This window comes from Lithobates pipiens, unplaced genomic scaffold, assembly GCF_037356315.1.
Source record: "Lithobates pipiens isolate NorthernLeopardFrog02 unplaced genomic scaffold, aLitPip1_a1.2 Scaffold_13, whole genome shotgun sequence".
NCBI classification, from domain to species: domain Eukaryota; kingdom Metazoa; phylum Chordata; class Amphibia; order Anura; family Ranidae; genus Lithobates; species Lithobates pipiens.
The window spans coordinates 415177482-415204575 of record NW_027507718.1 but is presented as its reverse complement, the minus strand read 5'-3'; the positions used below and the strand labels follow the sequence as shown (position 1 = coordinate 415204575).

The 27094-nt window shown below is 40.0% G+C and overlaps 1 protein-coding gene across 1 annotated transcript in view; it reads right to left on the bottom strand.

Moving 5' to 3' along the window:
* GABRA2 (gamma-aminobutyric acid type A receptor subunit alpha2) overlaps positions 1-27094 on the bottom strand; it is a 261837-nt gene that overhangs the window by 34094 nt on the left and 200649 nt on the right. Inside the window, exon 8 of the mRNA XM_077477538.1 lies at positions 23659-23811. Within this exon, the coding sequence (XP_077333664.1) occupies positions 23659-23811 (153 nt within the window). The remainder of the gene's footprint in view (positions 1-23658; positions 23812-27094) is intronic.

Sequence of the window (27094 nt, the reverse complement as noted above, 5' to 3'; positions counted from 1 at the left end):
ATCCGATCTCTGTGCGATTCGAGTTCAGCCATACAGATAGTATGGCTGAATTCGTGTCGCACCCGCCGCACCCACCGCAAACTCGCACGGGACCCTTTTTTTGGTCCGCAGCAGAATCGGATCGCATGGTTGATCACACCATGCTATCCGAGTTTGCAGATCGCACTGCGATATGCGAACTGATCTGGGGGTGTCATTAACATTTCACTGACACTCCCAGCAGTTCGCATAGGGCAGTGTGAACTGCCGCCGGGAGGCATGTGATGCGGGAACCCGCCGCGGATTCGTGGCGTTCCCGCATCGCTCCAGTGTGAACCCAGTCTAATAAGCGATCGTTTTTCTGATCGCTGTATTAGGCCGCGTACACACGCGGGGACTGTTCGCCCAACTTTGTCCGCTGAACAGTGTTTCGGCGGACAGTCCGCTCGTGTGTGGGCTTTCAGCGGACAGTTTCAGCGAACAGTCTGCTGAACAAAGTTTTTCGGAAATTCCGAAAAACTGTCCGCTGAAACTTGGTTTCAGCGAACAGTCCCCTCGTGTGTAGGCTTGTTCGTCAAACTAAGTTCCGCGCATGCTCAGAAAGGATTTACACGCCGAAAGTTGTAATGCAGTGTATAGGACGTCGTATTTTCCGTCCCGTCGTACGTGCCGTTCACGTCATCACGCACGGTTTCAGCAAACTGTTCGTTCGTCGTGTGTGGGCAAGTCCGTCCATGCTAATTTTGAGCGGACTGTTTGCTGAAACTGTTTGACGGACAAAGTTGAGCGAACAGTCCCCGCGTGTGTACGCGGCCTTAGTGTCACAGGTGACGCTAGTTAGGCAGGTAGGTATTTAGGTTTGCTGCAGCTTTTTATAGCGCCAGGGACCCCCATATACTACCGCATAAAGCCCCCTGATTGCCCCCTAGTTAACCCTTTCACCAGTGATCACCATATAACTGTTACAGGTGACGCTAGTTGGTTAGTTATTTTTTTATAGTTTCAGGGCACCCGCCATTTATTACCTAGTCTCACTAGTGTACCCCTAAATTTAGGGGTGTCTACTTTCCAAAATGGGGTCATTTGGGGGGGGGGGGTTTGTGCCATCTTGGCATTTTATGGCCTTCAAAACTGTAACGCCCTTAGAAAGCCTGAAGGCGGTGCTTGGTTTTCGGGGCCCCGTACGCGGCTAGGCTCCCAAAAAGTCCCACATATGTGGTATCCCCGTACTCAGGAGAAGCAGCAGAATTTATTTTGGGGTGTCATTTCACATATGCCCATGGCATGCGTGAGCAATATATCATTTAGTGACAACTTTGTGAAAAAAAAAAAAAAGTTTGTAATTTTCCCGCAACTTGTGGCAAAATATAAAATATTCCATGGACTCAAAATGCCTCTCAGCAAATAGCTTGGGGTATCTACTTTCTAAAATGGGGTCATTTGTGGGGGTTTTGTGCCATCTTGGCATTTTATGGCCTTCAAAACTGTAATAGGTAGTGAGAAGTGAAATCAAAAATGTACACCCTTAGAAAGCCTGAAGGCGGTGCTTGGTTTTACGCGGCTAGGCTCCCAAAAAGTCCCACATATGTGGTATCCCCGTACTCAGGAGAAGCAGCAGAATTTATTTTGGTGTGTCATTTCACATATGCCCATAGCATGTGTGAGCAATATATCATTTAGTGACAACTTTGTGTAAAAAAAAAAAAAAAAATTTTTTTTGTCATTATTCAATCGCTTGAGGCAAAAAAATAAAATATTCAATGGGCTCAACATGCCACTTATCAATTTCCTTAGGGTGTCTACTTTCCAAAATGGGGTCATTTGGGGGGGTTTTGTACTGCCCTGCCATTTTAGCACCTCAAGAAATGAGATAGGCAGTCGTAAACTAAAAGCTGCGTAAATTCCAGAAAACGTACCTTAGTTTGTAGATGTGACAACTTTTGCGAAAACCAATAAATATACAATTATTGACTTTTTTTTTACCAAAGACATGTGGCTGAATACATTTTGGCCTAAATGTATGACTAAAATTGAGTTTATTGGATTTTTCTAATAACAAAAAGTAGAAAATATCATTTTTTTTCAAAATTTTCGGTCTTTTTACGTTTATATCGCAAAAAATAAAAATCGCAGAGGCAATCAAATACCATCAAAAGAAAGCTCTATTTGTGGGAAGAAAAGGACGCAAATTTTGTTTGGGTACAACATTGCATGACCGCGCAATTACCAGTTAAAGCAGCGCAGTGCCAAATTGTAAAAAGACCTCTGGTCATTTACCAGCAAAATGGTCCGGTCTGAAAGTGGTTAAGAGAGTTATTCCTAAGAATTACAGGACTACAATATAAAACGCCAAATTTCCATGCAAAATAATTGTACCGCTTTCAGCACCTAAAACCAGAATGAATCATACCGCCAGGGAGGTTAAAGTGATTGTAAAAGCAATTTAAAAAAACAAAAAAACAAACAGGTTTATTACACTTACCTGCTGTGTGCAAAGGAATTGCAGAGAGCAGCCCCAAACCCCTTCTTCTAGGGTCCCCAGCCAGTGCTGCTGGCTCCTCCTCTATTCAATGGACTATCATAGGAAGCCATTCGCAAACCTGCAGGCTCAATCACAAGCCGTGCTGCTTTTGTCCATAGACACAGACAGAGCCCTGCCCCCACTCCTTAGTCACAGGACTTGACTGGTAGCAGCAGTAGCTAATGGCTCCCACTGCCTCAGCAAAATCTGTGAGACCAGAAAATGGAAGGAAAGAGCTGCTGTAGATGTGCGTGGGGATTGCGTGGGGACTGGATTGCGTGGGGACTCAGGTATTAGGGGGGTATATACTTTTACCTAAACATTTTTTACTTTAATGCAAGGAATGCAATAAGGTAAACAATGTTTGGACTTTGGAACCACTTTAACTAAGTGAATGCTTTCCTAGCTCAGCATTAAGGTGAAGCTGAATACCTAATCATGTATTTTTTCTTGCCCAGAACTGAATGAATGAAGCAAATGCAAAAGCAGATTTGCCTTTTTTACAAAGCTAAGTGAACAGCAGTTATTCCTGTAGTAAATCAACCTCAATGTAGCACCCTACAAGCACCACACAGGATGTACAAAATATCACAATGCAAACAAGCCACCTAAAAGCTACGCAACAAGGTTACATTGTGGCATAGGAGAACTGCGGTGGGCAAATGAGAGAGACTAACATTGTTTTTATAACAGTCTATGTATCATTTTAAAAATAAAGATGAAATAACCAATACAACAAATACAATGGTTCCTCAGCTTTCACCACGTTATTATAACTGTCAAAAGGAATCAAACTCTTCACAATACTTTTTCATATTAAAAGTGTGTGAAATTATTTTTCATGATCAAGTGAGTCTGAAAATAGTACAGGGGAGTGGGAGGACAGCAAGCTGCAGGCTTTTTATTCTCTACAGAGACTTCACAATGACAAATCTGGGGATAAAAGCAATAAAATCCTGTTTTTACTGACTCAATTGTTATAAACAACATAAAAAATAAAAGATGAGGATATATGGTAATAGCAATAACTGTTATCATAGTCCATTGGTGGAGTTTTTCAGTTTCTTGGCAACAACATTCCTGTATTGGGCAATTATGTTAATATTCCTATTATTTCTTGCCTAAAGAAACTTAAAAAGATTCTTCAAAACTGTAAAAAGTTGCAGATTTTTAGCTGAAAGCACACGAAAAAGAATTAAAAGTTTGTTTTCAGACCTCTCCTTATCTTCATCAAGAAGATACATGTGAAATATAACAATAATAGCAACACAAGTTGGATAAGAGAAGAACCGAAACAGGATCCGAAACTGAATAGTCTAATAAGACAATAATACAATCAACAGTGCAGTCAGGCCAGGGTTTCCACATATTGTCAAAAGCCAGTCTAGTTATGGTGAGTCTTGCCACCAATAAGAAAACAACAGTGTAGCAATTAACCAGAAAAAGTGTAAATTTCTAGGTTTCGGATATAACCTGAAATGTTTTCCACGCCATAAACTAGTCAGGTTTTTTGCAAGACCACAGAATATGCAGTAGGTTCCCAGTCTGGTTAAGACAGTTAATTCTAAGGTGCCTAACTGCCTATAGACATTACATATCAGAGGAGGTATCTAGTAAAGCTAGTTTCTATGGACCACCTGCAAACACTGGAGTCAGCGGATCATCTAAGGCAGTAGTTCCCAAAAACTTGTGAGCTCACACACCTTGCCTCCAAGGCCCCATATGATTTGTTTAAATTTTATTTTTATTTTTACTTGGTTCTGATGCTCCTAATGTTCTATTTCTTTGGAAAATCAACCTCAATGTAGCACCCTACAACCACCACACATCACTATTCTCGCCCACCTCCCACCTTTGAACCTTTCCACCAGCCTTAAGGGGCAATACTCCCAACTTCGGGAACCACTGTTTTAGGGGTGTAACAAATTAACAGACTAGAAAATTATTGCCTATAAACTGGGGGTGTCTGCATCATGCCTGCTTGGCCATGCCCCATGGCCTGAATAAATGGTCACCCAAAACAGACACTGGCTGGAAAAATATGCTCAAGGATTGTCAAATAAAGACTTATTGGGGTTGATTTACTAAAGGCAAATATACTGTGCAAAGTGTATTTGCACTGTGCAAGAGCAGTTGCTCCAGAGCTTAGTAAATGAGCAGAAGCTATGCTGACTTCTATTATCCAATCGTGTGCACAATTTTTGTTTTATTGTTCTTGCATGTCATTGCGTATTTTTTGCACAGTGAAGCCTTACCTCATTTAGTAAACTCTGGATCAACTGCACTTGCAGAATGCAACTGCATTTTGCAAAGTGCACAGTCTTTTTGCCCCATTGTTTAGGGACAATATTACATGGAAGTGTGTTTAGAGCTTTAAAAACATGGTAACCAGAATGCAAAATTTAGAAACCTCATCCCATAAATAACCAATGAAATAGGGATTTTCATCTTCCATCCACTACATAGAAAACTCCTTCACTGTTGTTGCAATGATGACCAGCAGGAGTAGTGCTGCGATCAACTGATTAAAGCAAGCCATTAAGCAGTTACTAGGCCATAATTACACTGATTAGCTCAACCCTTTCTGTTCATCACATCCAAGCCTTTGAAGTCCTTGTTCCCACTGATGCAATGCAGGATTTGCAGTGATGCCTGTGCTTATCCCACACCACATCACAATCACACAGTTCATGTGAACCACTGTGCGTGGCAATATTAAGTTAACAGTACACCAAAAAATGGGTCGCAAAACACAGTGTTATTGGATGAATCGGATCGCATGGGTGTCCTTAACAACCAATGAGTCATCCCCGCTGTGACCGCTGAATGTTAAAAAAAAGAATTGCCGGCTAAAAAAAATTATGAAAAAAAACCAGCATGGTCCATACCAGGTGTTTGGGTCTAGTATGGATTCGGAGGGGGGAAACCCCCCCCCCCCCCCACCAGGCCAAGATTTTTTTTTTTAAATGGTGTGGGATCCCCCCCAAAATCCATACCAGACCCTTATCCCATCATGCAGCCTGGCAGGTCAGGAAAGGGAGGGGATGAATGAGCCATACCAGACCCCATGCCCTCAACATGGGGGGGTGGATGCTCTGCCCCCCCACCCCAAAGCACTTTGCTCCCATGTTGATGGGGACAAGGGCCTCTTCCCGACAACCCTTGCCCAGTGGTGGTCAGGGTCTACAGGTGGGGGGCTTATCAGAATCTGGCAGCCCCCTTTAACAAGAATCTGGAAGCCCCCTGTAACAAGAAGCTTCTTCCATCTCCAGGCTTCTTCCGCTTCTTCCTCTGGTCTTCTCATTCTCGCTCTTCTACTGCTCTTCTTCTTTCTCCTTTTTTCTTTGTCTGGTGTTCTTCTTCCTCTGCCGACGCTCCCGCCAACGACTCTCCGGCTGATCTGTCCATGCCAATGTCAAGCATTTCTTAGAAATGCTTGACATCGGCGCGGACAGATCAGCAGGATGCAGCATTAGAGGAGGGTTGTCGGTGGGAGTGGCGGTGGAGGAAGAAGAACACTGGACAAAGAACACAGGGGAAAGAAGATCGGAAGAAGAAGCCGGAGAAGGAGAAGACTGAAGGAATAAGGAGAAGACTGGAGGAAGAAGCGGCAAAGAAGACAATTTTAATAAAGGACTTGTCAAAAAAAAAGTCTATTGTCTTTTGTCACACTACACTACTTTTCTTTGGTAAATAGGTAGGAGTACAATGTACCCATTCACATAGAGGGGCGGGATCTGGGGGCCCCTTTGTTAAAGGGGGCTTCCAGATTCTGATAAGTCCCCTGCCCACAGACCCCGACAACTGTTGGGCAAGAGTTGTCAGGAAGAGGACCTTGTCCCCATCAACATGGGGGCAAGGTGCTTTGAGGTGAGGGGGTGCAAAGCCCCCCTGCCCCAAAGCATCCACCCCTTCCTGTTGAGGGCATGCGGTCTGGTATCATTCAGGAGGGGGTCTGCTCGCTCTTCTCCTCCCTTTTCTTGACCTGCCGGGCTGCATACTCGGATAAGTCTGGTATGAATTTTAGTGTCAATATTAGACCCAAGGGCCTGGTATGGACCTCAGGGGAAACACTTTTTTTTCACAATTTTTTTTGCCGCAATTATTCTTTTTTTTTTATATATTCAGCTGTCAGCAGGGAAGCCTGCTGATGGTGGATGACTCATCGGCTGTTAAGGAAGTAGTGGCCAGCTTCCCAGCCCCCTCCGTAGCAACCAACTATATACAGTGTGAATTAAAAAGAGACGTGTCCACAAATGCAGGAAGCACCGCAAAAGAGCACTGCAGAAATGCTCAAAAGCAACATGCATAGATGTGAATTGAGCAATAGACCCCTTTCACACTGGGGTGGTTTTCAGGCACTTTAGCACTGGAAATAGCCTCTGCTAAGCATCTGAAAACCGTCTCACATCCATTCAAGTGTGAATTTTCACACTCAGGAGGTTCGCTTGCGAGACGTTCCGAAAAGTCCTGCAGGCAGCATCTTTGGGGTTGGGAGTGCATTTACTGCTCCCAAAATGCCCTGCCTATTGCAATGAATGGGCTGAAAAGCATTTTGGAAGTGACGTAACATGGGAGTTTTTAGCCGGCCAAAGTTTTTAGCGGCCGGAGTTTTTAGCGGCCAAAAAGCACCGCTTAAACAGCGGTAACAATAAGCGCTTTACCACAAACGTGACCGTGGCCCCAGTGTGCAAGGGGTGTAATGACTGTTCACTTAACTCTAGCCCAATGCACCTTGGCCTTGTGTATGTTTTTTCCTATCGAAAACACATTACATTCACTCATATATCTAAACATTAATAACTGAAAAGTGTTTGAGCTTTCTAAACCGTAATTTAAATGCACGACCTTGCACTTTCAATGCACTGCTCATCAAAGTATATTAATGACCTAATAATATTTGTTTTGTCAGTATTTTAGACAGAATACATGGTTTGTACTGATTGCAATCAGCCGAATACTGCTCTCAGTGTAAATTCTACAAGACAGGAGGTTATATTTTCAGCCAATCAAGACTGCTCAGCAAAATCTAATTGCTGCATCAGTAGACATGCCGCTATGTGGCAGATAGATATTATATTATTAAGGCTGTGTCCTTATTTAATGCATTATTCAGTGATTAGAATGAAACCAATGCAGTGTTGTGTCAAAAATAATTACTTCTACTTGAGTTAAATAGGCTAAAGACTCCTTTGTATAAATATACACATTGAAGCACTATTATGAGAAAAACAGGTTAGGAGTGGCAATAATCCTAAATTTATGGACTGAACTAGAGCTATATACAGGATTTGCACATTTTTGAAAATCTTTTTTCATCCTAGGCGCATGGAGATCTAACTGAGCATAGGAATGGAATCATTAACCACTTCAGCCACGGAAGGATTTAACCTCTTCCTGACCAGAGCAATTCATCACTGCATCGCTTTAACTGATAATTGTGCGGTCGCGCAATGTTGTACCCAAATTGACATCCTTTTTTTCTCACAAATAGAGCTTTCTTTTGGTGGTATTTCATCAACTCTGCGGTTTTATTGCGGGTTTTAAAAAAAAGAGCGTCAATTTTGAGAAAAACGCATTATTTTTTACTTTTTGCTATAATAAATACCCCCCAAAAATATATATAAAATTTTTTTTTTCTTCAGTTTAGGCCGATATGTATTATTCTACATATTTTTGGTAAAAAAAAAATCGCAATAAGCGCATTTATTGATTGGTTTGCGCAAAAGTTATAGTGTCTACAAAATAGGGGATAGTTTTATGGCATTTTTATCATTCATTTTTTATTAGTAATGGCGGCGATCTGCGATTTTTATCGGGACTGCAACATTATGGCAGACACATCGGACATTTTTGACACAATTTTGGGACCATTGTCATTTATACAGCGATCAGTGCTATAAAAATGCATTGATTACTGTGTAAATGACAGTGGCAGTGAAGGGGTTAACTACTAAAGGGTTAAGTGATTCTAACTGTTGGGGGGAGGGGCTGCAACACACATGACAGTGATCACTGCTCTCAATGACAGGGAGCAGTGATCTCTGTCCTCTCACTAGGCAGAATGGCAAAATGCTTTGTTTACAAAAGCATCTCCACGTTCTACCTCCGTGACACGATTGCGGGTACCCGGCGGACATCAAGTACGTGGGACCCGCGGTCACAGAGAACATGACGGGCTGCTTAAAGGAGATATATCTGTATGCCCTTTTGCCCACCATTGACATTCTGCCGACATATTTTGGCGTGCACTGGTCAGGAAGCAGTTAAAGTGTTACTAAACCTAGTAATAAAAATTATGTGTAGTACAATTTGTACTACACATAATCTGTGTGTGTCAATAAAGGTTTTTTGTTTTGTTTTTTCGGTGTGGGTGTGTAGCACTTCCAGTGTCAACAAGTAGTTAAAACAAGGATAAATTGTACTACACATAATCTGTGTGTGTCAATAAAGGTTTTTTGTTTTTTTTCGGTGTGGGTGTGTAGCACTTCCAGTGTCAACAAGTAGTTAAAATTGTCAGATACAGTATAGCACTCTTGCTCAATGTAAGCAGGAAAAACAGTACTGTGTGAAAAGAGACAATTACTAACACAACAAATCACAGTGGATCTGACCTAGAACAGTTCAGTTCTAACTAGAATGAGATAGTAACTACTTTCAATGAAAATGCCAACATTTACAACCAATGTGTCCATCAATACCGTGAAGGACACAGAGTTCTAATGAGCTATTTGTCATGTCTGCAAGCAAACGTCTACAGATCTTAGCCAAAGTGCTCATTTATCTGCACTGTACAGTGTACAAACAATAAGGAGCTTTATTGTGGCACAAATAGACAAGGATGATACTGATTCCTCAAGACTGTGCTGCTATGAATCTAAATGCAGTGGATCTCTTAATACGTAGTACAGAAAAAAAAAGCCGGCAGAGGTTTTTATATATAAATGAAGATAACATAATTCATAAAGTCTGGGAGAACAAGAGGTAATACTTGGCTCAGATTCTGTAAAGAATTGTGATCACCAATTCACTAAAGGAATGAATAATAGACAGTTAATACTTTTCTGAGCAGAAATAGGTGAGACTAAAGAATTAAAACCATGAGCCAAAAGATACAGGGAGCATAGGAATGAAGGCTTTGTGAGCATGACTATTCATCCTTGGTCCATTCAGCTGCTGACCAGGTGATTCACTAGTCAATAGCTAAAAGTTAACAAATGGTTAGCTAGCTAGATCGCATCAATGTCTAAATATGGCCATTCTAATACTTTGGTAAAGACATTAATCAGCATCCCCAACCCTTTTTTTTTACTTTCAGCTATTGGCTAGGGAATCTCACAGTCTGAAGCTAATTGGGGCAAAGGATGAGCCATCACTTTCTAGGACACTGATGACTGCCTTGCTTTATAGCAACCAAGAAGATCTTTGCACCAAATGACCCACTCTGTGCACTCGTGTCTCTCTGTATGGCAACTCAGAGTTGGTCTTAATTATCGCCATATCTGCACACTAGCAGTAATTATTTTTTGTCAAAGCCATAGAAACTTTGGAGCCATAGCAACATAGGAAGGTTTTATAATACTGTTGCAAGACTTTGCTAAATTACCGTATTTATCGGCGTATAACACGCACTTTTTTCCCCTTAAAATCGTGAAAATCGTGGGTGCGTGTAATACGCCGATCACCCGCTGATTGCGAGCTCTTCTGCCTTTTCTGCACTCGGCCATTCTCGGCTATTTTCGGCCGCTCTCGGCTATTTTACGGCCGTTCTCTGCAGCTTTCGGAAGCTGCCGAGGACGACCGAAAGCCGCCGAGAACAGCCGAGAATGGCCGAGTGCGGCCAAAAATAGGCAAGAACGGCAGAGAGCTACTGAGCGCCGCCGAGATACACTGGACATCCGCTCTGTATCTCGGCGGTGCTATTTTTAAATGGAAAGCCTGCAAAAGAAACTGACAAGGCTGCAAATGACTGACAAGGCTGCAATGGAAGGCTGAAAATGACTGGGAAGGCTGCAATGGAAGGCTGCTAATGACATGTAAGGCTGCAATGGAAGGCTGCTAATGACATGTAAGGCTGCAGTGGAAGGCTGCAAATGACTGACAAGGCTGCATTGGTGGGCATTTAAATGTACGTTTTTTTCCTTAAACTTCCCTCCTAAAAGTTTTTTTCTTTAAAATTCCCTCCTAAACTTAGGGTGCGTGTTATACGCCGCCACATGTTATACGCCGATAAATACGGTAGCCATTTTGAAGGGGCCATACTAGCAAAAATTGTTGTAACTCATTTTCTTGAATTCCCCCACTGTTTCTTTAACCACTTCCCACTCAATGTACATACTGTACTATATGTACACTATATTACCAAAAGTATTGGGATACCTGCCTTTACATGCACATGAACTGTAAAGGCATCCCGGTCTTAGTCCATAGGGTTTATTATTTAGTTGGCCTGCCCTTTGCAGCTATAATAGCTTAAACTCTTCTAGGAAGGCTGTCCACAAGGTTTAGGAGTGTGTCTATGGGAATATTTGACCATTCTTCCAGAAGCACATTTGTGAGGCCAGGCACTGATGTAGACGAGAAGGCCTGGCTTGCAGTCTCCACTCAAATTCATCCCAAAGGTGTTTTACTGGGTTGAGGTCACCTCAAACTTGCTCATCCATGTCTTTATGGACCTTACTGGTCCAAATCAACACGATTGTAGGCTTCAGATGAACTTGTCCTGGGGCAAAGAATATGGAAGAATTGTAGAGGATCGAACAATATTCTGCCTCAATGTCAGATTTATTATCCATCTGAGAATATACAGTAGTTGGCTTGGATGAGTCAGCTGGCTGCTTCTTTGTTTTGTGAAGTATGGAATCTACAGTCCTTTTTTGGAACTGCTGCCAACATGCTTACTGCTGGTGGTGGTATTTTTGTTAACAAACTCCAATTTTTATAGCAAGATATGGGGGAACTGGCTGGTCTCTAGTCCTTACTGAAGAAGTCACGATGGTGTAGCAGCCCATTCGACGTAACGAGTATAGGGGAAAGGAGTCGCAGTGGCAGCGTCATCCCGTGAGCATCTTTTAGTTGCTATACATCCTGAGCCTGCACTGCTTCAGTGCTGTGTTTGTGAGTAACGTTTTAATGTTTTAATGAGGAAATAAACCGTTTTGATATACAGAGAGCACTAGATTTTGCCTTTTCTATTCCCATGTGCACCAGACCCCATTGAGGGAATTTGTACTGGCTGGTATCCATCTAATCAACCAGAGGCAGCACGGAACAAATAGGAATCCATGACCAGCTGATTTGTTTGTATCCCAGAGAGGGAACCTGCTTTTTCTGACCTTCTGGGGAAACAGGGGTCAGAACGTGAGGTAAGCGGCTAGGATATTGAGGTGGAGAGCACTTGCATTTTCAACCTTTATGCACTGGTGGTGTGTTGTGCTTTTTTGTGCAGAAGACTCTGAGGATTATATTTGTGCATTTGAATTTTTATTTTTATTCAATTCATCTTTTGAGTGTGTGGACTTTATCTTTATTGTTAATTGTTCACCATTCCCATTTAGGGAACACATATATTTCCTTATTGTATATTTTTCACTATTCCCAGTCAGGAAACATGAACATGAATATTTGTTTGTGCACTCAGTATCTTGCTATATTTAGTTAATCACATATTCTTATTTAAGGATTTATTGGTAGTTATTTAGGAAGTGCAACAAAAAACTGACATCAATTACATATATTCAGGTGAAATTATAATGGAGTTGGACCATTTTTTTCCATGTATTTATTTCTTTTTTACACCAAAACCTTTTTAAATTGTCCTAACATTAAAAAAAAATTTCAGCTAAATATTTCTGATTGCAACATGTAAGAATATACATCTACAAATACGGTGCTTGCATTATGTTTATCTACCGTTTATATTGCTCAATGCATTTAAAAAAAAAGAAAAAAGTTTATATCCAAACAACCTCAATGTAAGTGTAACCACTCCAGTATATACTGTATGTGATAACAATATATTGTATATCTGTTCTTAGAACCCATTATTATACCACAATATGCCCTCCAGTAAATAAAAGTGTTACCAGTATGAGATGTCTGATGCAATATTATAGTACTAAACATGCTTTGTTAAAAAAACAAAGCAAAAAAAATGTAATAGAACCCACAAGTTTGATTTTTTTCTTGTCATTTGGGCCTCGACCAAAATAGAAGTTTTTACTTTTTGTAGAAAGAACAACACAGGCAGTACTTATGATCTAAGAATATAAGTCATTTTTTTCTCATTTATTAGTCAGTAAGTTTGTTTTTGGAAACTGTCTAGTTGACTGACTATAAAAGGACATTTCAAGATTATCTTTGTCAGTATAGGGTTGACCAATTGTTATAAAATGCTTTTATTGGTATTGCTCAATGTGGTGCCTGACATACAGGAAACTGATAATGGATGAATATACAGATAATAATATATTTGCAAAATGCGTCTCACTAACATGTTTGTGTGTTTGAAAAGCATGCATAAAAAATAAAAACTGTATTTTGACAACAGTTTTAGAATACATATTTTCCAGTTTTTATTGAAATTTAAACAGCTCAAGTCCAGTGAATAACTGGAAAATAAGTGAATAAGGTGGGAAAATAATATACATTTCAAAAATATACAAAAGGGCCTTTTCAAGGAATGTAAGAAAATTAAAAGCGGCAAGTACAAATTTTCATTTGAATTTCGTACTATTAGTGGGCCGCAGCAACAGCCAATTTTTGTGTGATCATCGAATTTGAGTGATGTTAAAAATTAACTAATTTGTAATCAATGATGGGAAAATCATGTGAGAAATATAGTCGAAAATTAAATGCACATGAGCCGTGACCTGTAAAGAAAAGAAGTAGCAATATGAGGTGAAATTGAAGGCTTGGTTGGTTGAATTTTGAAATCAATGGTGGCACCATCGGATCGAAATGTCCAAAATTTATGATTTTTGAAAGAAAATAAGTTCACAATTCAACCCATGTATGGCCTGCATTAAGCAATATTTGGACAGTAATGTACTGCAGCAAGTATATAACTGCAGTATATTGCTCTCAAAATAGCGAGAAACAGAAAATTAAAGAGGAAGTAAACCCTGATGAGTTTACTTCCTCTTTCATTCCCTGCAAAGGCAAAGCATAATGGACTACTATGCATCGCATAGTAGTCCATTATGTGTCACTTACCTGACACAGGAGCCAGCGAAGTCGCCGCTGTCCCCTGTAGTCCGCCGCATCCATCTTGATGGTGGGGTCTCGCAGCTCCGCCGCTGTCATTCGGCGAAGCTGCAATGACGTCACTCCCACGCATGCGCACGGGAGCCGACACGCGCGGCAGCTCCGTCGCTGAGAATGCCGCGCTCAGTGTGCCTGCGCGCCGCTGTCTACGGCGCATGCGCCGTAGACAGCGGTGCCCGTTTTCGGCCAAATATCTCCTAAACAATATAGGTTTAGGAGATATTGCTTGGACCTACAGGTAAGCCTTAATCTAGGCTTACCTGTAGGTCAAAGTGGTTTGTAAGGGTTTACAACCACTTTAAGAAAGGAAGACAGACAAACCATTATAACTCTTAAAAGTGTAGATCTTTTCTTTAGTGAAATTGCAAAGAAAGCCAAGGTGTCAGTGAATACAGTTTCCTACACCATCAAAGGGCACTTGGAAACTGAGGTAAACTCTGACATGGGGAGGTCTGGAAGATCCAATGCCACAACAGTATCAGAAGACAAGTTTCTGAGAGTCAATAGTTTGCGTGACAGGTGGCTCACAGGACAGCTTCAAGCACAGCTTAACACTAATCAACGTAAACAAATCTCAGTTTCATCTGATAAGAGAAGACTTTGAGCTGCAGGTTTGACAGGTTGAGTGGCTGTAAGAAAGCCATTGCTAAGATAGCAAAATAAGAAAAAGAGGCTTGCTTGGGCCCACCAAAACTACTACTACAGCATTTTGCAGCACCATGCAGAACCCTCTACAATACACCTAGTTGGTCAGCAAGATAATGACCCATAACATACCTCCAGGCTTTGTCAGAGCTACCTTTGAAGAAAAGAAGTCGATAGGCTTCAAATCATGGAATGGCCAGCAAAATCTCCAGACTTAAACCCCATCTAGCTGATTTGGGGTGAACTGGACAGAAGGATGAAAGCAAAGCAACCTAGAAGTGCAACACATTTGTAGAAACTTCTGCAACAGTGTTGGGAAGAACTTTCTGAACAATATTTGAATTCTGTGGTAGAAACAATGCCACAGTTATACTTTTATATCTGCAAAGGGTGGATACTTTTAATGAGTCAAACAATTTAGATTTCATGTTTTATTTTTTATGCCCAATTACTTATTTGTCCTGTGATTTATTTTCAGAGTACACTGAAACATTAAACTGCATACATTCAAATAAAAACTGGAAAAACAGGGGTGTTCAAGCAAATTTGACCAGTAGTGAATATATAAGTATTCATCTGATCATGTCATATAGATATTTAAATAACATAAAAAATACATAAAGTATGGTGAAAAAACAATAAAACTGTAGCTGGAAGACAAATGGCATTTTAATATGAATATGAATTTCTGTTTCTCATAAACATAACTAGAGGCTTTCAATCATGCAAAATCTGCTCATTTAATCAATGCATTGCCATTGATTAATTCATAATTTATTATATTTATAAAACACCTGTCACACATGCATTTATATTTATGATAGTTTTCTACTTTGTGGTAAAAACACTGGATAGTAAAGCAGTTCATTTCTTTAGGGCTTTTTTAACAGAAAATAAAATGAAATATGTATATATACAAAATTCTGACCTAGTGCTTTAATTATGCTATTTAACTTCTGGCACAGGGGAAAAAAATACATAAACATATATATAATATTCATGTATTCTTCTGGGTTCTAGGGCAAAAAACAAGCAGTATACATATCAGTATATAAAATAATCTTTCAAACATGTCAGTTCCACATTCTATCTATCTATACAGGGAGAGTGATTAATCAGCATTCACGGTATTCACTAATCTACACTCACATAATAATTATATTTGTGTTCTTGGGTTTAGATACTCTTATGCCGCGTACACACGGTCGGAGAATCCGTCGGAATGCGTCTTATCGGACCGTGTCGTCAGATAATCCGACTGTGTGTGGTATGCATCGGACTGATTCCGTCCGAATCTCCGTCGGACCCAATTTTCCAACATGTTGGAAATATTTCCCGACCAACTGGGCCGGTCGGACCTAATCCGATCATGTGTAGCGAATTTTGATCGGACCAAGTGCCACGCATGCTCAGATCAAATTCCTACATCAAAGCTATTGGCTACTAGCCTGAATGTAGTCCCATCGTAACGAAATTACGTCACCGCGTTCTTGGCAACCGCTAAATCAGACAACTTGGCCTGACCGTGTGTATGCAACAGTTTCGGACACAATCCGTCGGACTAAATCCGACAGACAAAATCCGACGGATTTGGTTGGCAAAATCTCCGACCGTGTGTACGTGGGCTTAGGTCTACCTTCCTAGTACCCATAAATCATTGCATATGGTCCGAAATTATTATTAGTGACATTTAAACATTCAAAATATTTCCCACACATTGACACCTCAATTATGACCAGCCTTAGCCACTAATAGAAGAGAGGCTGGATCAATTCTGACCCTACTATTTTACTGTACTATGTTTACCAAATTCTGACAATTCCAAACCATAACATGTACACCACAGTTGAAAGGGGTGATTGAGTAGTTGTGAATGTCCTATTATTATGAACAAGTCTGAGTATTTTCTGTACTCCATATGTTGGTCAATGAACAACTAAAATTGGCTGTTTGCCTAAAATTCAACTTTAAGAGCTTGTGACAATGATTTATTAAAGGCAAATTGGCTGTTCATGTGGCAAGGGAATTTTTACTTGGTAAGGCAAAGGGAATTTTCCCCTAGCTTAGTGAATGTGGTGAAAATTCACTTAGCTAAGAATACCCAGTCATGTAAAAAAAACAAAAAAAAAAACGGTATTTTTGCCTGCACATGATTGGAGGATGGAAGACAGTAGAGCATCGCCTCATTCACTAAGGGAAAATTGCTTTCAACGTGAACAGCCTAAACGCTGTAAATAAATGACCCCTTTGCCAAGGTAAAATCACTTGATTTGAACTTGAGAAGTGCTTCTAATGATGAAGGGTAGTTTTTATTATGATTGATATTATAATTATTGTTGTGTGTTAGGAATTTATACATGTAGACAGACAGAAAGTTCCCAACAGACCACAATAAATAACTACAAAACTTATCAGTTACCAAGCTAATATTTGGCATCATCTCCCTGAATTCATGTTCACAAAAATCAGTTCAATCATTCAATCGTTCAATCAGAACACATAGAAGAGGGCTGTGCGTCCATTAAAGTTACAGCTTCATCTTTCAACTTTTTATATAAATCAAATCCATTAACATGCCTATGTATAGATGTCAGGACAAATCTGCCAATAGCGTTTTTTTTCTTTTTTTTTTTTGGGGGGGGGGGGGGGGGGATGGGTAGCTTTACTGAAGAGCTGGCAGTTAAGCAAAGCTTTTGATTATGAAATATGTTTATTATTTTCTATCTAATTTAAACACTGCTTTAGGCTGCTTTTAAATATGTAAAGTGTCTGTTATTTTTTTCTTAACATGATCTGTGCAGTACGTGTGATATGAAATAAACAGTGTGGATATTATTATTTATCCTGACACATCTCCCTGAGGGACAGCACTGGGACATCTCTACAGCTTTTCAAGAATACATTTCAATAAGTGAAACAAACACTTTTTTGCTTTTTCACTGCCTGGACAACATCTCCAATAACATTCAAAACATGGGGGGAATCTTAATGTGGGGTGAGAGATTTCATTTTCAACTTGATGGAAACCTCTGGGACTTCCTATCAGTGCAAACAATCAGCCATAATATATAGCAATGCTGCATGCTTTAAATTCAAAAAATTCTAAAAATTCTAAATTCAAAAAGTACAAAGAATAAAATACATACAGTACACTGTAATCCTACAGATTACATTACTATATCAAATTATTTCACATCCTTTTTGTCCTTTGTGCTTTGTCCAGTGCCCTGCATGCAGGTTTATATTATATACTGTATACTGTTCTTTCTGCCTGGAAACTGGAGAATGTCCATAGCAACCAGAAAGTGTCCCTTTACATCAAAATCCATTTTAGACCAGCTAGAAAACAGCGATAGTAAATTAGAACACTTGCAGAATTGAGCGATAGTGATTTGTGGGGAAATTCGTCATCAGACACTGAAAGTGACAACAGCGACAATTCTGAGCAAATTTCTGTGTTTTTGAGTTTATTACATTATTGAATACATGTTATTATTATTATATTATTATTTTGATAATTATTTATAGTTATTTATTATATTATAATTTATGATTTTGTGTTTCAAACTTTATCATACCCGGGATGTCTACTAGACTCTTGTTTGGAAATATTTAAGTGTGTTATTCCTAAGAATTATAAGCCTACAATATAAAACACCAAATTTCCATGCGAAACACTGTACCGCTTAAAGTGATATTCACTTTATTTGTACTTCTTCTACTATGTAAACATATTCTGTTCTATTTATATTGCTTCCTTTGTGTGAAATTTGTTCCTGCTAGTCCCTCTGCTATCCTATTAGAAACTGACCATACTAAGCAGGAGAGCACACTACGGTCAGTTCTCTAGCCTGCTCTCCAATGATCAGATTTGTCCTGACACACCTCCCCTCCACAGCCATTCACTGGAGAGCTTGGTGTTCTGTTGCTTCTCCTTCCCCAGCTCTTATGCAGCTGAAAACTGAGGTTATGTAATCACTTATAAAAAGGAAAATAAAAGGTATTTATGTTTTTTTTTTTATATCTATACACAAATGTATTGCCTTTCATTTGTATTTAAAATGGAATGAATTGTTTTACAAGGTTTCAAATCACTTTAATGTGTGTCATTAAGTGCATTACTGTGTCTAGGCTAATATACCAAAATAGTGTAGGAAAGGCTTGGCCAAAATTGTAATGTCATTTTTTACTTATCTTAGGGCTAATTCACACAATGGACAGCTGCTGGAGAGGTAAACCACAGCAATTTTGCATCCTGTGTTGCAATGTGAATAGGGCACATAGAAAACAATTGTTTTCTGTATGTCCTTGTGGTGATCAACATTTTACAATGCAGTATGTCAGTGGTCTCTATCCTATATAAACTGAATTTGTCATCATTTACTTTGCGCAGAATGTCTGAAAAGAAGCCAGAGTTCTGTTTCTTAAAGGATAAAATCTAACTGTGAAAGTGAGTGCTAAAAAAAAATGTAATTTGTCCTGTTGAAAGTATGGAATCTGTTGAGAGGATAATGGATTTTGTAATGAAACTTTTAGTAACAAAAATGTGATTTGTAACACAAGTTGTCTGCACTGTTGGGGAAGAATTGCATTAGCTGTGGGAGGGATACAGAAGGCACAAACCTTATTCTGATGGCTCTTATTTCAACATATATCCTATCACAAAAATGTTACCTTCTTTGGGATGATTGTGAGGAGACAAAATAGGTAGCAAAAATGTTGTGTGGGAATCAAGCGGTAAGGGCATTAAGCCCTGTAGGCACAGTATGCACTCAAAGTTCTGGGTTATTTAACCACTTAAGCCCCGGACCAATCTGCAGCTAAAGGACCAGGCCCTGTGTCGCTTTAACTCACAATTGCGCGGTCGTACGACGTGGCTCCCAAACAAAATTGGTGTCCTTTTTTTCCCACAAATAGAGCTTTCTTTTTTTTTTTTTTTGGTATTTGATCACCTCTGCAGTTTTTATTTTTTGCGCTATAAACAGAAACAGAGCGACAATTTTGAAAATGTTTTATATTTTTTACTTTTTGCTATAATAAATATCCCCAAAAAATATATTAAAAACATTTTTTTTCCTCAGTTTAGGCCGATACATATTTTTGGTAAAAAAAACGCAATTAGCGATTATTGATTGGTTTGCGCAAAAGTTATAGCGTTTACAAAATAGGGGATAGTTTTATAGCATTTTTATTAATATTTTTTTTTAACTAGTAATGGCGGCGATGAGTGATTTTTATTGTGACTGCTACATTATAGCGGACACATCGGACATTTTTGACACATTTTTGGGACCATTGTTATTTATACAGCAATCAGTGCTATTTAAATGCACTGATTCCTGTGTAAATGACACTGGCAGTGAAGGAGTTAACCACTAGGGGCCGATGAGGGGTTATGTGTGACGTTATGTGTTTTTTTTATTGTAGGGGGCGTGGCCTGGCATGTGACATCACTGATCGTCTTTCCCTATAACAGGGAACAGACGATCAGTGACAGTCACAGTAGGAAGCAAGGGGAGAGGTTTGTTTACACAGACCTCTCCTCATTCTTCAGCTCTGTGACCCGATCACGGGACACCAGCTGTGATCGGGTCCCCTAGTCCCATGGCCACGGAGCTCAGGACCGGGTTGGGAGAGCGCCGCTGGCGGCAGGCTCCCGACCCATGGCTGGGCACTTAAAGAGCAACGTACCGGTACGTGCTTGTGCCCAGCTGTGTCATTCTGCCGAAGTATATGTGCAGGAGGCGGTCCTTCAGCAGTTAAGTAAGTAAAAGATTGATGACACTGTATGGGGCACCATGGGGGTAAGGAGGCATTTATTGAAGCCAGAGATGATCTTCTACTTGCACTGGCTGGGGGGAAATTTTGAAAAATACATACTGCCTGGAAGGCTTTAACCACTTCAATATTGGGCATTTTTAACCTCTTCCTGCCCAGGCCAATTTTCAGCTTTCAGCGCTGTTGCACATCGAATGACAATTGCGTGGTAATGCAACACTGTAAACATATGACATTTTTATAATTTTCCCAGCATCCAATTTGCATGACAGGAGAGAGTGCCTGGCTCTCAATGGAGCTGGTTCACACAGCTCCATGGTGGCTGCCGAGTTCATTGCACAGGGGTCCTGTGCATCTTTAGCTCCGTCTCTGCTCTGAATTCAGGCAAAAATTTGGGCCTGATTCCTCCCTGAAACTGAGAATAGGGGGCACCCAGGACCCCTGCTGTGAGCCACGTCTGCACTAATTGTAAACCCAGCCTAAATCACCCAGAAGAATGGGGCCTTGGCTATAATTTTTTTGCTGTTTTTTTTTTAAACCAATAATAGTTAAACTTTTTTTCATTTGTATTCATAAATTTATCATGTAATGTCACATTAAAAATTTCCTTTCCATTAATAATTCCTTAGAGACTAAGGAAATAGTTTAGGCTAGATTTACACTTGCAAAGTGTTGTGGTGAGTTAATATGTTACATATTTTCAGTTCAATATACAGCCAATGCTCCTCAATGCAGGCAAAAACTCACTTGACTTTTTTTTTTTTTCTCATCCATGGCTTGTGCATTATGGTGCATTAAGCTGTAAGCCTATTGACCACTACTGTATTATTGAATTGTGATACATTGCAAAGCTTTACAGTATATATTTTGGTTTTATGTTCGTACAAGAGTTTGCTATTGATTACTTTGTAGCCCAATAATCTTCATCACCAGGGTCCAAATTTTGCCTTTTCAGTGTTTGTCAAACAGGCAAACAAAATAATGTTTCTCCATTCATCTTCAGCTGCAGTAGGAAGTGATACATTTAACAGCAATAATGTAAGGATGGTGGCTGACATTGCTTATCATTGTTTACATGATCAATGCCCATGGCCATGTGTGGTCAATGACATCAGACATTATCCCCGCCCCTTTGTTTTACTAACTAGCTGTCAGCCGAGAATATGTTATTTGGTGAAAAGTAGCAACAAGAACAGATTGTCCTTGGGTCTGCGTATTTTTTTCTTTCAGTAGGCCATTGTTCATCATGATTGACAAGGATCTGAATTGCTAGATGATGTGACTTGCATTGATGAGGGATTTACACTGGGAACTTTTTTCACAAAGGACTTTTTAAAGTGTGTGTTTTTTTATTACTGTTTACATTTTTTTGTAATTAAGTTGGGGTAACGTTTGCTCATTCATTTGAGTGGGGGTGATATCTAGGTGCCCTCTTGATTTTAAAAGGGACTTTTAGATTTTGATAAGCCCTCCACCTGGAGACCCCCCAACACCACCAGGGCAAGGTTGTAGAGAGGAGGCCTTTGTCTTCATTAACATAGGGGGAAAGGCACTTTGCCCCCTGTTGAATGCATGTAACCTGGAATGATTCAGGAGAGGGGGAGCATTAATTCCATTCTTTGCTGGAAGTCAGGAAATAAGATCTGGTTTAGATTTTGGAAAGGATCCCACTGTGTTATTTTTTACAGTCCCCTTTCAAGGATGTACTGCAGCAAAATTGACATTTTCAAAAGAAAAAAGAAATGCTGGTAATTTACATGTGACTAACAGCCTCTTAAAAGAAAAAAGAGCATGGGGACCCTTAGGCCCCTTTCACACGAGCGGACTGATCGGGTCCACCTGTCTGTTTTTCAGGCAGACCTGATCAGGCCACCCATTGTGCTCTATGGAGCGGTAGTTGTCAGCAGACATGTGTCCGCTGACACCCGCCAGCATCTGATCCTATTCGGTCCACTAAAAACAGACAGATGGGGATATGCTTGCCATCTGCCTGGCAGATTGGATGACAGGCAGTCCATTGCCATCTGACCACCCCATAGAGAACAGCGAGCTGTGTCTGTTTCTGCTCTGCATCGTGGAGTAGACATGGACCTGTCATCCGCCTGCTCAATGGGGATCAGCAGAGATATCCCCCGCTGAGCAGGTGGATCCGCTTGATGGATTCCGCTCCATCTGAAAGGGGCCTTAAGGGTTTGGTATGTATTTTGGTGGGGGGGGGGGGCATTTATTCATGTAGACTTGGTGGGGGGGGGGGGGGCATGGTGTTATTTACATTAAAAAAAAAAACAAGCCGTCAGATGTAATTTGCCAGCAATTTCAATAATATTTTTTTTCTTTGTAAATGTCACTTATTTTTTGTAGTACATTGCATACATTGCACAGGTTTAGGACATCCTCCAAACAAGTTATTTAATTGTGTATTTTTTTAAAACATTTCTCTTCAGGCATTGTTAAAGAGCTGTTCCCCATCAATTTTTATTTTCTAAATTTTTATTGCATTGGTATATGTTCCCCATAGTGATGTCTAGCTCCCTATATCCCTTTTTGACAATTGTTTGTCTATTAGCCTTGAAAATGGTTAGAACTGATTTTACTGATTGGGTGCCTAATAACCTCAAATGTGTTCAGATTAGGGCCCCTTTCACACATGCAGACATTATGTCCGTATTTCATCCATCCATTTGCGGATGAAATACGGACATACATGCACTCCTATGGGATATCGGTTGCCTGCGGATAAACATCCGCAGACACCCGCTATCGTCCGCCTCCGCTATTGTCCGATTTTGCAGACGGAGGAAAATCCTATTTTTCTATCCGTCTGCAGAGCGGATCGGATGAACACGGACAGACGGTCCGTGCTCATCCGATCCCCCATAGAGGAGAGAGGAGATCTGACAGGGTGGTCCCTGCACAGTGTGCAGAGACCGCCCTGTCCACCGCCGGCTCAGCGGGGACAACGGAGCGATCCCCGCTGAGCAATCGGATCATCACGGGGCGGATCATTACTGATCCGTCCCGTGTGAAAGGGACCTAACTTCAGCTCAGTTCAGTAAACCTCTGGGAAACTGAACTTAGGAGCATTCGGCTCACCTCTACTTCTTACTGATAGCTTGGGAGATTAGGTAAAGTAACAAAGCATACATGCCATGGAGTGGGGAAAATAAAGCAATGACAACTACTAAATAATCTAATGCTAATACAGATGGCTATTAATATAGGACAATTACATAATTTTTACAAAAAAAAAAGAAGTGTTCACTTAAGATAAATAAAATGTAATAGGTGTATGCAATTACTGAAACTAAAAATATTTAAGCGTGCATTGATCAATTTTTGTTATTTGGTTTATTCATTCAAACAATCCAACAGCCCTTTAGACTGCTAACCCAAATGCATCATTCTTCTTGAGATCTGTATGTCCTAATAATTTCTTCCAGTTTCATAAAATGTGTACAGATTGTACTCACCAAAGACTGTCCTTGCAGGCACAGATTCCCTATTCAACCAGAATGACACCTGAGACAAGATGACGGTCATGATGCAAGGGAGATAGGTCTGAATCACAAAATAACCAATTTTTCGCTTCAAGTGAAAATGTGTTGTCATAACCGTGTATTCTCCTGCCAGACAGAAACATTCCAAATGAGAATTCATTTCACACTGCCCACTGTATATAGCATGGATTACTAAATAAAAAGGCATGCAAAAGAGTACAGGATGTACTTTTGAGTGTATGCTCTCTCTGATGTAATACAAAGTATTTGGTAATGAATATTAATATGAAATAGTGAACTATTATTAGAATCAAGCATAATTAACCACTTCAATGTCGGACACTTTCACCCACTTCCTGCTCAGGAAAAAAATGTCAGCTTTCAGTGTTGTTACTCTTTGAATGACAATTACTTCATGCAACAATGTAGCCAAATATATTTTTTCATTTTGTTTTAGACACAGAGATTTATTTTGGTGGCATTTTATCATCACTGGATTTTTTCTTTTTTTTTTGCTATATCAGCAAATAAATACTCTTTCTTTATACATTTAGAACAAAATGTATTCTGCTACATATCTTTGTTAAAAAATAACCCATATCAGTGTATATTATTTAGCCTGTGAAAGTTATAGAGTCTACAAACTATGGTATATATATATATATATATATATATATATATATATATATATATATTGTGAGGAGTTAGCTCGGCAGCGGGTGTGTGTGACCCCCTGGATGGGTTCACAACACAAAGTCAGGCACAGCAGACAGCGGTGTAGGTTCAAAAAACAAAAGATCTGGTTTATTTATGCTCCATGCAGTGATACATATAACAGCCAAACAAAATAAAACAAGAAAATAAATCCTGGTCAGCTTGACCTCTAACTACACACATAGACTCCCTGTCTAACAACTGGGTACAGCCTTGTGCTGTACCAGTCCCTGCCTTTGTTGTAAAGGTTTTGCCACACAGGCGTTAACTCACCGCACAGTACAGGTGACACACTCCCCAGTCTATACAACACAAAACTGGTTCCAGGATGGAGCATCTCCCTATGCATGCTGGGGTTTTTTGTAGAGGCCTTAATGAGCCCACTTGCTTCAGCTGGGCTCATTAACTCTTCCCCTCTAATTGTAAAAGTCTGCATAAAGCCTGAATCTAGGACACACATATTTACCATCCTGGATACAACCAGGTGACTTCACCTGCCTGCTGCCACAATATATTACTGTATATCTGAAAATGGATCAGTCCTGACATACTGATCTCATTTCTTGATGTCCTAAAATTACTGGACAGTAAAAAATACCACCCAAATGACCCCTTTTTAGAATGTAGACACCCCGGGGGATTTAGTAAGAGGCATAATGGGTTTTATGAGGTAGTAATTTTTTTTTATTACAATTGTTTGAAAATAAATAAAACATTATCTTTTGTTTCACTTTTGTTTACATACTGTTACCAGAGCAGTACAGAGTCATCATATGATTGGTGTGGTGGTGATCAGGGATACTGACTGGTGGCAGTATGTTAAAAATATATATAAATATATATATATTTTTTTTATATATACATTTTTTTCTTCTTTTTTTTTGCCATTTTTCTTTCTGTGATCAGAGCAGTGCAGTGTTTTCATAGTGACACTATAGCACTCTGGGAAAGAGATCAAGGTTTTTTCTTTAATACTATTATTGCTTATAACAGTAATGTTATAAGCAAACATTTTTATGAATGGCATCCATGCATAGTTATTATATACTATTGGAATAGCTGTGATTGGCCACAGCTATCACTAAATACAGTGCACAGTGATTGGCCTTGTCTGTACCATGCAATCACTATGCTCAATCATGGATATCATAATACTATACAATGAATGGCTATGAATGAAAGCCATGCGTTGTGTACAATTTTCATGTGATTTCTGTGATTGGTCACAGCTATCACATGATATCAAGGCATGCTTGGTAAACCGATCTGTCACCCATTGTGTCCGGTTTACAGTTTAATCCACAGATTGGCTGCCAGACCGTGGAGGAGGTGTACGACTGGGAGAACATTATACGTTAATGGGGCACGCCCACCTAGCCAACATATTACTACAGACTGGGTACCCAAATATATTACACACGACAAGCAATAATGCGTTCAATTTCACAAGTAAAAATTGCTCACATAATAAGCAAAGATTTTTTTCTGCTTGTGGTTTAATAAAGTCACATGGTTGAATAAAGCTACATGGTTTAATAAAGTCAAATATTCATAATAAAAAGTAAATAAAAAAAATGATAGTGGTGTGCATTACCTTGCACCAGAAATAGCACTATATAACATTATTTACCATGCTGCATTTAACGTTGGTACAAAAAAAAAATATAACATAAATGAATCTGAAGTTTTCTTTTTTTTAATTCTTGATTCAGTCAGCTGTCCATTAAAGTGGACCTGACATCAGATATATCTTTTTGTGCAAGAATGCTAAGTAAAAGTAAGTGAACACTTATTATTGGCAGTGACTGGCTCTCTTCAGGCTGAGGACCGAGAGCTGAGCGATTAGTTGTGTTTGATCGCTCAGTTTTCGGTCTTAGAGGCGGTGGGTGACAGCTGCAGCTGGGATCAGTGCTGCAACTGTCTAGGTGAGTATGATTGTTTTCTTTTAAATCTAATACTTCTCCTTTAACCGGTTCCCGACCAGCGCACGACGATGTACGTCGACAGAATGGCACGGGCAGGCATATTGGCGTACAGGTAAGTCCAATATTCAATGCCGCCCTGCTGTCGGGAGCTCGCCGCCGGCGGCGCGCTCCCACGCTGGTCGGGACCCCCGTGAGTCTGGTCACGGGACCCACGGACTCGATCGCCGCGGGCATCCCCGCGATCGTCTCACGGGACGGCTGAATGGAGGAAATGCTGTGTAAACAGAATTTCTCCATTCTGCCTAGCAACCAGTGACGCTGATCTCTGCTCCATGTGATTGGAGCAGAGATCAGTGTTCACTAAATGAAAGCCCAACCCCCCCACAGTTAGTAACACACCCCTAGGAACACTTAACCCCTACACTGCCACCCACTGGTTAACCCCTTCACTGTCAGTGTCATTTACACAGGAATCACTGCATTTATATAGCAGTGATTACTGTATAAATGACAATGGTCCCAAAAATGTGTCAAAAATGTCCGATGGGTCCCCCACAATGTCGCAGTCACAATAAAAATCGCTGATCGCCGCCATTACTAGTAAAAAAAAAAAAAAAAAATTATTAATAAAAATGCTATAAAACTATCCCTATTTTGTAAACGCTATAACTTTTGCGCAAACCAATCAATAATCGCTTATTGCGATTTTTTTACCAAAAATATGTAGAAGAATACGTATCGGCCTAAACTGAGGGAAAAAATGTTTTTTT